Source organism: Muntiacus reevesi, chromosome 10 (genome assembly GCF_963930625.1).
Source record: "Muntiacus reevesi chromosome 10, mMunRee1.1, whole genome shotgun sequence".
In the NCBI taxonomy this organism is placed as follows: domain Eukaryota; kingdom Metazoa; phylum Chordata; class Mammalia; order Artiodactyla; family Cervidae; genus Muntiacus; species Muntiacus reevesi.
In genome coordinates, this window is record NC_089258.1 from 57,423,956 (window position 1) to 57,438,964 (window position 15,009).

General features: G+C 35.7%; 1 protein-coding gene across 3 annotated transcripts; it reads left to right on the forward strand.

The window, feature by feature from the left end:
• Window positions 1-20: 20 nt before the first annotated feature.
• On the forward strand, window positions 21-13,892 carry CFAP96 (cilia and flagella associated protein 96). 3 transcript variants are annotated; one of them, XM_065947515.1, is made up of 8 exons: window positions 21-349; window positions 2,203-2,388; window positions 3,472-3,691; window positions 5,840-5,977; window positions 6,072-6,147; window positions 7,831-8,010; window positions 11,850-12,016; window positions 13,653-13,892. In XM_065947515.1, the coding sequence occupies exons 2-8, from the start codon at window positions 2,289-2,291 to the stop codon at window positions 13,699-13,701; spliced, it is 930 nt and encodes a 309-aa protein (XP_065803587.1). In that variant the 5' UTR covers window positions 21-349; window positions 2,203-2,288; the 3' UTR covers window positions 13,702-13,892. The 3 variants fall into 3 exon arrangements, with proteins under 3 accessions (XP_065803587.1, XP_065803588.1, XP_065803590.1); XM_065947516.1 differs by having other exon boundaries at window positions 21-217; XM_065947518.1 differs by lacking the exon at window positions 11,850-12,016 and having other exon boundaries at window positions 22-349.
• The last annotated feature ends 1,117 nt before the right edge of the window (window positions 13,893-15,009 follow it).

Here is a 15,009-nt window from a genome sequence, read left to right on the forward strand (position 1 = left end):
TAAGGGGGCGGGGAGCGGAAGTCCTAACGAAAGATGGATGCAGGTCCTCCCCACCCTCTTGACGTCTTTCTGTCTGTGTCTTCCTCGATCCGGATGCGAACCCTCCACCTAGCCTCCTGCAACGTTCTTTCTCGGAATGGATTCTCCCGTAGCCGGGGCAACGCGCCGCAGACGGTCTCCGTGGCTCCGCGAGCGTGCGGACAGGCTGCGTGGCGAGGTACAGCGCGGGAATCGCTCGCGCTTCGTGGCGCTGGTCGCTCCTTCAGCCAGGCTCGGACTGGAGCTGGGACAGTCTGATCTCTGATCTTTGTACCCTTCTCCCAGGTGACTTGGTACTCTCAGCCATCAGGTACTGTCTTTTAGATACCTGGCTACTCTGAACCTCCGTTTCCACAATGGGACATCATTTCCCCCAAAAGTTTTCTGTCCCTCCTTCATCCCCTAGGGCACTTTATCCATAACTTTGGAAGGGTACTTGCCGTGTTCCACTGTGTTATGCTTTATTGTCTTCTTTAAAAGTATAAGCTCCCTAACAGCAGTATCTATGCCTTTTAAAATCTCAGTTTTATAACTTCTACCAGCAAGCTCTACTCAGAGGAAGGTTTTGCAAAACGTTAAATAAATGAATCAAATATTTTCCCAGTGCTGCTCAAAAAAAGTTACGTAGTGGAAGAATTCAAGGCAAAAACTCCCCTTTTGTTCCCTTTACTTTCTTCCCTCTGTGTCACACTTCGTTGGGTGGTTCCTGTCTTCCTGGAGCCCACAGTTTAGTGAGGGAAAACAGCAGTTAATTCAAGATCCCTACAAGGTGAATGTAAAATAACCCAATATAAAAGAAACATCCATGATCAGGGCTTGGAGAGGGAAGTACTTGGCGCTATGATGGAGTGAATTAAGGAAGTGAAGAATGAGCTAAACAATCAGAAGGATCAGTATTTATTGAGGAAAGAAAGGGGTAGGCACAGTGAAGTACCTGCCGAAAGTGAAACAGTGTGTGCTAGTGTCCTGTGGTTGGAGAGAGGCCGACTTGAGAACTGAAAGACAATTGGAGCTTAGGTTCCAGGGAGAGGGGTTCCCATGGTGACAGATGAGGGTGATAGTGGCCTTATGAGCCATTTAAAGGATTTGAGCCCCTGTAGCAGCACAGAAAGACTCTAAGGTTGCAGTGGAGATGGAGCCTTGAAACATGGAACAAATCGAATTAGTGCCCTCCAACTGACTGACTTTTAGTTTTAAGGCATAGGTGATCAGAGGTAGGATGGCATGGAAGAGAAGAGGATGAGCCACAAATTCAAATAGGCAATCCTGTTACTGTCATTGAAACAGTCTACTCTAAATTCAAGGCAGAAGTTCCTTACCTTGGATTATAAACTGGGAAGTGTAAGCCAATGTTTGTTTTATTCAGCAATTTATGTGTCCAGTACCTAGATCTAGTTGGTGCTTCAAAAATGTTACCATGAAATGGAGGCAAGTATTCTTAGCTCTTTGGTCCAACTTTTTAGAACATGTCTAATTAAAGGAAACATCCGAATACGTAGTTGCGTATTTAGAGTGATATTTCAAGAACTCATAGTTGCAGTCTGCTCTTTAGCAAATACTCTGAACTCCTTGTGGATTTTTGTTTTGCTGTCCTTCATGTTTATCTTGCTTAGTCAATTGTCCCCCCTTCCTATCCCTGTTGTGAACTGATTTCACCAAGTGTCACATTTGTTATATACATTTAAACTTGAAAAAATTCAAGAACTATAGGGTAATGCCTGGGTGTGTTGTGCATTCTGTAAAAGTAAATCGTAATTTTTAATACAAGGGACAATGTAGTATTAGATAGAAGGGTTTAAACTAAAAATGACTGCCTTATATAATTAAGATCTTTCAGTCAACTTTGAACTTCTCAAAAGAAGGATGTTGTTTATACAGTATTTATACCACACTGTACCATCATAATATTACTATTTGTGACAGATGAACGGCAGTGCCACAGATAAACATTTCTTTGTAATTTGTGGATACTTCAGCTGGAGACTCAAGGGGAGGAACAATCTCCATTATTCCCCCTCGGCCCCACAAAGTAGATTCTTCCCCCATATAGTTGGGGCTATTGTTTTATGATGGAACTATGTGCATGTTAACTCTCAGACTGAAAATATTTTGGATTGAAAGTTAGAATCAGCTTTTCTGTAAATTTTCTCCTGTATTTTTCAGTGTAGAGTAGAATTTTGTTATAGAAGTAGCACTAAGAAGCCCGCTGAAGTCACCAACATTGAGCACACGGCCCCCAAGGAGCAGCCATGCCTTCGGAAGGAGGGAAAACTGATTTGGAGAGGATTGGCCTCTTCAGTGAGATGGAATATATTACTGTGGGCGATAAATATGTGTCACAGTTTAATCGTAAGTATAATTTGGTTTTCTTTGCAGCCTAAGAGTGGATGTTTCCTCTATAAAATTTTGATTTTAATGTTAAATGATCTTTTTGAATGGTCTGTATTTTAAAGCTTTAGGTATAAAGTTGAAAACACCTGTGAAATTTCAACAGCGGTAAGAGAGAGCTTTTTTTTTGTAAGATCAGGAAGCTCATTTTCTTGCACTATCCTACCTTCACATATTCTCCTCATAGGTATTTGTATTTGTTTTCAAGGTGCATGGCAGTTTTCTCCCAGAATATTTATTTTGTTTGTTGTTGTCTAGTCGCTAAGGTTGTGTTCGACTCTTTTGCAAGCCCATGGACTGTAGCCCTCCAGGCTCCTCTGTTCATGGGATTTCTCAGACAAGAGTACTGGAGTGAGTTGCCATTTCCTTCTCCAGGGAATCTTCTGGACCCAGGAATCGCCCCAATCTCCTGTCGCTCCTGCATTGGCAGGCAGATTCTTTATCACTGGCGCCCCACCTGGAAAGCCCAAAAAGGGAATCACAACCACGGAGGGACTGAACCATTGGCTTTTCTTTTTTAAGTTGAGACACCCTACTATACAAATAGCATTTACATTTACATCTAAAATGGCCATCCATGATCACTTTCTTGAAAATGAAGTGCCAAATAAATACCTGAGAGATTTTTAGAAGAGTCATAAATAAAACAATAAAAAAGAATACACTGATATGGAACATCTCTAAGATAAATTATTAAAAAGGCAAGATGCAAACAGTTTCCTATGGGAAAGTATTGGATTCAGTGACCTGTAAGGCCTCTTCCCGCTCTCAGATTCAGAGTTTAAGAGGATCTCAATCTAATTATTAAAATGTTTTAATGGGAATGCCTTAGTTCTTATTGTCAGTGAAGCCTTTGATACGGATCTTTCAGTGACCATTTTGAAACAGCATTTAAGAGCTCAAAATTCATTGGCTCAAATCACATTTTGAAACTTTGTTGCCTGGTGTTCTAGTGGCAAGGATCAGGAAAGTTTTCTGTTATTTTTCATGTCCTTTTATTAATGGTGAGCTCAAAATTGTGATATTCCTATTTTATCTTTAAAGGACCCTTTAATGAAGCTGCAAGCAAAAATAGACAGATTCTACCTGGGGGATCCAAAGAAATGTCCAATCTCCAGGCAGGTTATTTTGATCCCCATTTTGTAAGGATTTTTGAAGGTGAAGGCTATGTCAATCCGAATCAAGTGAGGAGACGGCACATGATGGAAGAAGCCAAAAAAAATCTAAGCAAAGCCTTCCTCCCTAGCAGTGGAGAGAAAAAGCCGTAAGTATTAAGGAGAAAATCTTAAATCTATCTCCTGCATCACTCTCTTTCCTCCAACCTAAGTTGTTGATTTTTCTGTCGGACTGACTTATGTATGACTCATTTTTTAAAGTGTGACTTTTTAGGTTGAGTTTATCTTAGATGGAGACAATTATATTGGGTGATTTAAGTTGCGGGGTAATTGATTAAGTAGATTCTCATTGTCACATTAAGTTTTTAATCATCTATGTCACTATTCTCTATCAGTTTATACTAATAAAGCCAACTAAATAATGAATATAAGTTTTAGTTGAAAATCTTAACAATAGTCAGACTATAAAAAAAAATTGCCTTGGGTCATCATGTCTGTGGCCTTGACTATTTTTTCTGCTTTTTAAAGCTTTAAAAAAGTATAAATAAAAAATGTGAAATTAGGAGAAATCTTTTAATCTTTTTTGGGTAAAAAGGATAATTTTTTTTCTTTGTTTTTTTTATTAGTTGGAGGCTAATTACTTCACAACATTTCAGTGGGTTTTGTCATACATTGACATGAATCAGCCATAGAGTTACACGTATTCCCCATCCCGATCCCCCCCTCCCACCTCCCTCTCCACCCGATTTCTCTGGGTCCTTCCAGTGCACCAGGCCCGAGCACTTGTCTCATGCATCCCACCTGGGCTGGTGATCTGTTTCACTATAGATGATATACATGCTATTCTTTCGAAACATCCCACCCTCGCCTTCTCCCCCAGAGTTCAAAAGTCTGTTCTGTACATCTGTGTCTCTTTTTCTGTTTTGCATATAGGGTTATCATTACCATCTTTCTAAATTCCATATATATGTGTTAGTATGCTGTAATGTTCTTTATCTTTCTGGCTTACTTCACTCTATAATGGGCTCCAGTTTCATCCATCTCATTAGAACTGATTCAAATGAATTCTTTTTAACAGCTGAGTAATATTCCATGGTGTATATGTACCACAGCTTCCTTATCCATTCGTCTGCTGATGGGCATCTAGGTTGCTTCCATGTCCTGGCTATTATAAACAGTGCTGCGATGAACACTGGGGTGCACGTGTCTCTTTCAGATCTGGTTTCCTCAGTGTGTATGCCCAGGAGTGGGATTGCTGGGTCATATGGCAGTTCTATTTCCAGTTTTAAAAAGGATAATTTATCGAAGGTACATTGTTTAAAAATCATGATGAAGTTACATGTAGGGAATCAGTATTTTAGTTGTAAAAATTATCAAGATGAGTTTTTTTTTTTAACCTTTAAATTCTTAAACAGATAAAATGATACAATCTATGTGATTATAATATAGCTGGGTTTTATAATATGTTAATTCACACTCAATAACATTGACTCTTAATCTAGAGTTTATGACAGATGAGGATTGGCTGAAAAATAATTTTGTGCTTATTTGTGATTTTGAGATTAGTAAAGCTTCAGTCTTCCAAGTTAAATTGTCTTTATTAAGAGTGGAGAATGTCTTCTTTTCTGTTATTATAGTTTATCTTTTCCTACCTTTGTATACTTTGGAGAAGTTTGAACTATTTATTATTATTTATATTAATTTATATTAATTATATTATTATATATTTATTATTATTACTACTACTACTTTTTTTGGGATTTCTTACTTTTCTTCTTAGATGTAAATTCCCATGTGTATCTTTGGGGCTGGTACTTTATTTCTTTTTCATGTAACATACGTATTTTATCCTTTAAACAACTTTTTTCCTGTTCAACTTTCCCATCCCCTGGAACTAATATAATATTGTCAATAAACTATGCTTAAATAAAAACTAATTTTAGAAAAAACATAGTAGAACAACACACACAAGGGTCTATTTATTCTTATGATTAACTGAACTAATGTAAACTCTTCTAACCTCCTAGAGATTGCTAAGTTTTGTTTATGTAGAACATTTAAAATGGAATTTTTGACTTTGAATAATAGGAAAAATTAGATTAAAAAAATAACAACAACAACAACAAAAATAACAAAAGAGTTTTTTTTTTTTTCCTTACCAAAGTTAGGCACGTCAAATCTACTGCGTATATTTTGCTCCTCTTTTGGTGATATTTTATTAATTTTGGTAAAATATGTATAACACGAAGTTCACTATTTTACCTTGCTTCTCTTTGTTCTTGCTACACTTATTTAAGCTGTGGATTAGGAAGTTACTATGGAACCATAGGTGGACCAGTCCCATTTTTCAGTGCACAGTCTAAACCCAAAGAAAAATATGAGCCACCTGGAAAGAATTTATACACAAACCCAGGAAAGAAAGGAACTGGATATGGGTAAGGGATGTCAGTCCTTTCATATCATTTGTTTTGAATTTAAAAAGTGTAATTTCTGAACCCTGAAGTCATCGTCATCATTTTCTTTCCTTAGCTATGCAAACGTTACCATAGGTAAGCAGTTTTCACACTCTTCTGACCTCTACGATGCGGCAAAGCTAATTAACAAGGTAAAAGGATCTCTTGTAGCTTCTTTCAGTCTTTCTCTTATTTAGTTGACTTAGAGAATTCACTTGTGATCCAGTTAGGGTTTATTTTGGTTTACCTGTTTGTATTATGTGGGCAATGGCAGATTGATGTTTAGAAATTGTGATAATTTTACCGTTTTGATTTTAAGATTCCCTGGATGAGCTTTAATTCCTGCTATAGTTTATCTTCTATCTCTCTTAGCTAGCTGTGAGACTTCTGTCTGCATGGCCTGATTAATAGAGCCTGTCTGCTCTGTTTTGATTCTAAGCATTGTATCCTAATCCTTAGCTGTATTCCCAACATACCCTAATATTTTGTGCCTAAGAAAGTAGTGGTAGTCCTTTTGGGCTGATCAGGCTATTATGGTGAGTGAACAGAATGGAAGAGTGTTGGGGAGAAGGGAGGAAGTGGAGACTAGAGAAGGATACAAGTTTTTAAATTTTTGTTTTTTTCAGCATGCAGTCTTCAATACTTTTGGCTGTGGTGACTTTAAATGGCAGTGAGATAGATGGAGGAGGGCATGGCAACACTCCAATATTCTTGCCTGAAGAATCCCATGGATAGAGGAGCCTAGCGGGCTATAACCCATAGGGTCGCACAGAGTCGGACATGACTGAAGTGATTTAGCACGCATGCATGCACGCACGAGATAGAAGGATAGTTGCCAGTTTTGCAAATGGGCATGTCCAAACCCAGGAAAAGTTTTCTACTAAATTGAGCAGAAACCTTGGTCATTTGAAAATAGTCATTTCTTGTTTCTGTGTATGAACTCTTCACTTTATATAAAATTCTATGTAAACTACTTTTTACATAGGATAGAATAATACATAATATTCTATAGGAATGATAATACCTAATATATAAATACATACAAGGCAGTTTTTTTTTTTTACAAGGCAGTTTTATCAATAGCTTAGTAATTGGTCTTTCATCCTAAGTTTATGGATATAAGATACTTTCCTTTCTTTAGAATAAAACATTTTCATTCTGCATTTAGAACTATTCATAAGAATAGTTCTTATGAATAGAACTTACTATTCATAAGTCAGAAATTTTATGTCCCTGAATTTTCTAAAATAATATTGTAACATAAAAGTGTTATAATGTAAAAAGTAAGTGTTCCTTGTTCTTAGGAGAAAAGCTGACATTTTTTTGAAGGCCTACCATGTGCCAGGTACTTTGAACACATAATCACGTTTAATCTTTATCATAGCATAAAGGGTCTGGGGGATGTTATGATCATCATTTATCATTGAAGAAAATGTGACATTTAAAGGGTCAGTAGCCTTCCCAGTGTCCCTGGAAAATGCTGGAAAGCGGGAAGGAGTTAGGGTTTGAGCTAGAAACTGATTTTTATTTTTAATTCATTTTATCATATTATAGATAGTTAATAAAGATTTGCTCAAGTGATATATCTATATACATCAAATAAATTTATATTCAAGATGAACAATCATAGCTCTGCTTTTTCCTAGGCAAGCATATCTTTTGTATCATAAAAATAGAACATAACAAAGGAATGTTTTAAAAAAGTGAACCCAGCAGTATATACTTAAAAAATTTACATGCTTATATTAAAATTTAAAGTTAAATTAACTTTACGTTACTTCCAGTGTTGAGTAAGTTTTGCTATCTAATATAATTTCAAACTCCTTAATTTACAGAAAGAGAATGAAGAACACCATCGTTTACTCAAAGGGACAGCTTTCAAATTAAATCTTTACCCAAGGGAATATTTTGATGCCAATCCTTACATGTCTGAGGAACCTTTACCACCAATTAAAAAAGTAGAGAAGAAAGAAATAGTTGGAAACCCTTTTAAGCCCTCTTCTCCTGGTAAAAAGGTAAGTTAAAGTTTTTAGAATGAAAAAATATTAAGTATCATAAGGAAATGTTGCCTCTTGCTGTCATATTATTTTTTTTCCCATTTGTTTATATTCATGCCATGAATCATGGAACCCGTTTTGATGAAATTATGAAAAGTCATAGCGTGTGGATACCATAAGGAATAATGATGCCCTTATGAAATAATTATTACTCATCTCTAAAGTATTTTAATTTACAATGAATTTTCTAAGCACCTGTCTAGACCTTAGGTATAGTTTTTCTCAAAACCATAAAGAGTCAGACCATCTTTAGTTTTTGAAGGGTGATTAAAATGAACTGTCTCCCTTCTGCTGAGGTTTACAAGTGTGAATAAAAATCAAAATCTTTCTTACAGTTTATAGACTTAGTTTATACCTTGGTTTTTTTTTTTTTTTTCTGTGAATTGTGTATTCCTTTTACTTGCAGATGTTCTATTAAGACATTTGTCTTTTTCATATTGATCTGTAAAATCTTTTCATATATTAAGGATATTGTTTTATCATTTGTGTTGAAAATAATTTTTCTAGTCAAAGATTCATCTTTGACTTTGGTTATAGTATTCTGTGCTATTCAGAAATACCAATAATGATATATCATTAATATAAGCTTTATAATGATAAAATCATATAAAATAACTATTTTATCAGTCCTCTGTGCTGAGTTTATGTCATTCTCAGAATATCTTTCCTTCCCAGCAATGTTAGTGAAATATGCATTCTTGATTTCTTTTAACTAGTCTTATCCTTTTGCATTTAAATTTTCATCTGGAATATATTTTGATGGAAAGAACAAGGCAAGGATCCAGCTTTTATCTTTTTCAAAATTCAGTTTTATGGACAGAAGGATGCTTTGAGGGGAGGATGTGTTCCATATCTTGATTGCCTTTGTGGTTTCAAGGGTGTATCAGTTAGTCAGTTTAGTCGCTCAGTCGTGTCCGACTCTTTGCGACCCCATGGACTGCAGCACGCCAGGCCTTCCTGTCCATCACCAACTCCCGGAGTTTACCCAGACTCATGTCCATTGAGTCAGTGATGCCATCCAACCATCTCATCCTCTGTCGTCCCCTTCTCCTCCTGCCCTCAATCTTTCCAAACATCAGGGTCTTTTCAAATGAGTCAGCTCTTCGCATCAGGTTGGCCAAAGTATTGGAGTTTCAGCTTCAACATCAGTCTTCCAATGAACACCCAGGACTGATCTCCTTTAGGATGGACTGGTTGGATCTCCTTGCAGTCCAAGGGACTCTCAAGAGTCTTCTCCAACACCACAGTTCAAAAGCATCAATTCTTTGGTTCTCAGCTTTCTTCATAGTCCAACTCACATCCATACATGACTACTGGAAAAACCACATCTGTCAAAACTCACAGAATCTGTAAACCTAAAGTGGGTGCAGCTTATTATACTTAGACTTAAGTAAAATTGTTTTTTAAAGAGCCAGTTGTTCCTGATCTCACAGATAGAATAATTAGCACCCCTGTTTTGAAATGCCACTTTATCAAATCAAAATTCCCATTTTTAGTGTTTTTTCCCCCTGAATCTTCATTCTATTTCATTGATGTTTATTTCTACCAGTACCAAACTACTTTTAATTATTATTGCATTTTAATATTGGGTGGTCTAGTCTCTTCTTCTTATTCTTTAAATACGTTTATATGACTGTTTTCCAGTAGTCATTATGCAGAACTTTGGAATTATTTTGTGAAGTTGTGGGGAAAAAAGACCTTTGGTGTTTTGCTCTAAAATGAGATCTTTAGATTTTAGCTTGTATTAGGATTTTTATACTTTGAACCTTCTTATCTAGAATTAAGCTACTTACAGAAACCTTTATTTGTCTTGTGGATTTTTATGTTTTATTTCACGTAGATTTATGTATCATGTTTATTCTTATTTTAAGGTCCTGGTCAATAGTTTCTTTTCCCCATCAGTCCCCTTATATTATTTGTTCTTATTAAAACATCTGATTTTTTTAAAGTAACTGGCACTTTATTAAATTTTATATTCTAATGGGTATTTCATTGATTCTCTTTGGATCTTTAGATATATGATTATATTATCTGCAAATAATTTTGCACCTTCCTTTCCAGTATTTCTCTCTCTCATGTCATGCTTGTGCCCAATGTTTAGACATGATATGGGGATTGTGGAAATAACCTCTAGCATTCATGTTTAAAAAAATAAGACTAAATCAGGAATGTTTGTAGAATTATGTTGAATGTTTTGGTATAATCTATCTAGATCATCTTTGTTTTTCTCTTTGAAAATTTAAAAGACTTCTCATAGTAAGTGTTCTCAGCTTAATTTCTTACATGATGCCCATCTATTTTCTGTAGGTGTCCTCTCTTTGAGTCACTTTGACAATATTTTTCTTTGAGAACCATTCATTTAATTCAGGTTTTCAAATGTGTCAATGTAGGGGTGTAAAAAAATATTATCTTACAGTTTTTTATATTCCATATATGTATAGATTTCTTCCACCTATTTCTCAATCTTTATAATATAGATTTACCTGTTTATTTTTTAAGCATCATCTGGTGAGTTGGTTTACTTACCACATATATTTTCCCATTTTCTATTCATCTGTTTTGCTTTTACATCAGTTAACTAATCAGTTGTATTTTCTTTAGATTCCTTATTATTTGTTGCTTTTAAAATAATCCATGTGTCTCAATCTTGATAACTTGAAAAATTACAACCCTATCTTTCAAATGAATCACATTTTTTCGTATATCTGGCTTAGACACTGTAAGAGAAAGGATGCCTAATTAAATGGGTTATTGTGATTGAATAGAGTTTTCTTGGTGACCATATATAATATGAGGAAAATCCTGTTAATATGTATCAGTTTAAAATGTCAAAGCAAATGTTTGTTTTGCATATAGGTCAAAAATGATTGACTTCTTTTAATAGATTATAAGAAAAGTACAGTGTATCGTCCAGTTACTTCTCAGTATCTATGGGGGATTGGTTTCGAGACCACTGTCCCCTACCCCCAGAATACCAAAATTCAAGGATGCTCAGGTCCCTTACATAAAATGGCTTAGTATTTACATGTAACCTTTGCACATCCTCCTGTATAATGTAAATCACCTCTAGATTACTTACAATATCGAATACAATGCCAATGCTATGTAAATAGTTTGCTGTGCCGGTCAAGTTCAACTTTTCTTTGGGGGAACTTTCCGGAATTCTTTGTTTAAAAAGTATTTTCACCCTGAGATTGGATGAATCTGAGGATGCAGACCATGCTGGTGTGGAGGACTGATTGTGGATTATGTTCGCCTCTCACTTTCTTTTTCTATGTGCTGTTCCTTTATTTTTTTAAAAAAATTTGTTTTCAGTATCTTCCCTATCATTTACTGATGTTTACTGAACTCGTGTTGTGCCAGGCTTCCTTTTGGATAAACCTTACCTTTGGCCTCATCTCTCGTCCTCTGGTTCTGAACGCTAACTTCTTCCTGTATCAAAGTACATGTGACCTGGGTCTCACTCCCTCAGGAATGGACTCACATCCTGTGTAGTTCATAGCCTGATCTGATAAACTCACTAAAATATTAACTGTTGGCAATAGTTTAGAATATTACCTTCTTATAACTATATGCATTTTAATAGAGAACTTTTGGAATTATAGTGTCTTAACCCATAAAATTAGTGGTAGGAAGACCCTTTGATGGTATTTGAATTAAACAGAATAAACAGTTTTCTTTAAATGTAAAACCAGCTCCATGTACAATACACAAATATGTATGACCTTTTTCACATCTAATTTTTGTTAGAAGCATTTTGACAGAACCACATTAAATTGTCTCATTTTTACTTGTAGGCTGGTGGAATGAAGGCAGGAACATTTGATCCTTACCCTTCACATTCTGTTGACCCTTACATGGTTAAATTGAAAGGCCCATCCGGCAGAAGTGCTAAGGTTTTCCATCCACCAGGTGGACCAAAAAGCAGACCAATTGAAAGCATAATGGCTTTGAACGTCAAAAGGTAGCAATATTAGCCCATAAATTATTTCCAGCTTTTAGATTTCTTCAGAGTAATATCTTTTATTTATATATACTTTTAAAATTTGACAAATCTGGGTAACTTTAGATATCTCAGTTTCTTCTTTATACCTGCCCTCCCCTGTAGAAGTTCTTTCCCATCTTCTGAAATTCCCAATTGAAAAAGCTTAATTTGTCTGTACCAAACAGACACAGGTTCTATCCCTGGATTGGGAAGATCCCCTGGAGAAGGAAATGGCAACCCACTCCAGTGTTCTTGCCTGGAGAATCCCATGGACAGAGGAGCCTGGTGAGCTACAGTCCATGGGGTCACAAAGAGTCGGACATGACTGAAGTGACTTAGCGTGCATATATGCATGTGTGTGTGTGTGTATATATATATATATATATATATATATATATATATGTTTCACTTAGCAGTACATATTAACATTGTTTCTTAAAAGGATCTTTTGACTCATTAAATTATTATCTCTATATAGGCCCCAGACTCTGTAGTTGTGTGGACTCTTATTGACTCTTATTCTGTCTTTAACTTTTAAATAATCCTCTATGAAAACTGGAAATATTCTGATTAATTAAGAATACTTTGAGGAAAAGTGTATGTATATTATTCATGTATCATAAAACTTGAATCTTTCCTAGGTTTTGAGCACTCTCAAAACTGAAAAGTTCTTAGAAGTTCAGAATATAATTTAGAAAAGGACAGTCTGTCGTTCTTTTGTTATGTGTGAAAGATTATAAATGCTGAAGAATTCATTTGATTCCCTTTCTGCCTATTCACTGAAAAAGTTTTAATGCCAATCTGACTAATTTACGTATTTGTAACTTCATTGTAATCATACAATGGATTAGGAAAAGGACATCAAATTCATATTCCTTTTGTAGAAACAATAGTACATCTTTATCACTTATGGATAGTGATTGTAAAAACATCATTATTATAATCACAAAAGTAAGGCTGCCCTTCATTATTTGTATAGTTTAACTGTTATCTATAGGAATAATATTTTTTTGCAGGCTAGTTGGTAGAGGATTCATTTGGGAAACAAAGATGTGGAGCCTTTTTTCCATGTCCTTTGACCTTTATCCTTTGACAACTGAACTGACAGTTAAGTTAGAATATTCCTCAACACACTCACACTCAAATAAATGGAATTTTGTGTGGGGTGGGGAGGAGTGTGGTTTCAAGTTTTCTGGTTATCCAGAGAACAGATCTGAGAAAATTCTACGATGCTCTAGCACACATGTTTAAAGCAAAGGAAAAAAGTATCTGATTGTTCAGAAGTTTATCATTTGTTTAGTATTTTGAGTTTATTGAAATATATCTTTTTTTTACATTATCACAAATATTATCCTAGATCAAGTTTTAGCTTCTTTTTTAGCCTAATTTTAAAACTCTGGAAAGTAGTATTTAAAATTGGTCTCATAAACCAGTTTTTCCCTCTTAAATTACACTTTAAAAGTATATCTGATATATGTGAAGCTTTTTCTTTGGTGAGGAAATCTGGTTTTGTTTGGATTGTTAACTTTTAGTTGCAAGATATTTTTTTACAAGAATATACAGATCTATTACCTGCACCTATAAAATTAAATGTGCATTTATTTTCCAATTTTAGGGCACTAAATACAAAGAACTACAAGACTGCTTCAGTACAGTCCTACTAGCATCTGGAAGACAAATAACCTTACAGGTCCTGACTTCCAAAAATTCACTATCAAGTGCTCATTATTTGAAAAAATATATAAGATGTGTGGAACAAATAGCTCAAACATTTAAAAGAAATTTAAGGCTGTGACTAATGCTTTTCCTTCTTTTCATACTATTACATCAATAAATGATTAGTATTTGTTAATAATTGCTATGTTTCTTGATCTGTGTTTCTGAGGAGATGTTTAGGGATGCTTGAAACTGTTATAAAATCTCAAAGTGTACTCTTTGACTTGACATATTTTGCTCTTAACATTAAAAATATTGCCGAGTTGGAGGGTAGGGATGAAAATGGGGACTGGAGGGGTAGAACGTGCACAATGAATGCTTATTTTTTTATTAAGTGGTATCGTTTTTGTTTTTTTTTTTAAGATTAATTTTTATTGGAGTATAGTTGCTTTACAGTAAATTCTTAATTTGCTGTTCCTTCTTGGAGGTATTTGGAGGTTGAGTTGACAGCTATCCAAGTGTCTCAGTCCATTAACGCATTCTTAACATCAGGGAAGTACTGATCCAGTCTTATTTAATAGATTCTCGTATACATGCGTTGTATGGTGAGGCAGATATCTCAGTTAATGTGGTATGGTGCCTTCTATTTATAGTCTGTGTAAAGCATCAGATCTGCCAATGGCAGCCCCAGGCTGAGCAGGGTTGGTGGCGGTGTGGGGTGTGTTGGGGGGATGGAAGAGTGGGGAATGCACTTTCAGTTCAGTATCTTATAAAAAATGGCCAGGTTTCAAGATGGATGAAGTTGGTCCTTGACGTTCTCTCATTCTCCCCTGTAGCTGCCTCTCTAGATCTTATCCTCTTCCTTCCCATGTTACCTCTTCACTGGCCCTATCACTTAAAAAAATCTGTTAACAGATATGACTTAAATACATTCCCATAATTCATTGTGAGATATCTCTCAATAGTTCTCATTCAGTCAGGGTGGGGTAGTGGTGGTATTTTAAAAGGGAAGTTTACAGTATCTGTTAATGAAACTGTGGTGTTGGAGAAGACTCTTGAGAGTTCCTTGTGCTGCAAGGAGGCCAAAGTCAATCCTAAAGGAAATCAGTCCTGAATATTCATTGGAAGGACTGATGCTGGAGCCAAAGCCCCAATACTTTAGCCACCTGATATGAAGAACTGACTCATTTAAAAACACCCTGATGCTGGGCAAGATTGAAGGCAGGAGGAGAGGGGAGAAGACAGGATGAGATGGTTGGATGGCATCACTGACTTGATGAACGTGAGTTTGAGTTAAGCTCCAGGAGTTGGTGATG

Coding starts and splice junctions, on each gene's coding strand:
- CFAP96 (XM_065947515.1), top strand. CDS start 2,289: ATGCCTTCGGAAGGAGGGAAAACTGATTTGGAGAGGATTGGCCTCTTC. Junction 2,389..3,471: donor ATATGTGTCACAGTTTAATC/GTAAGTATAATT, acceptor TTATCTTTAAAG/GACCCTTTAATGAAGCTGCA. Junction 3,692..5,839: donor AGCAGTGGAGAGAAAAAGCC/GTAAGTATTAAG, acceptor CACTTATTTAAG/CTGTGGATTAGGAAGTTACT.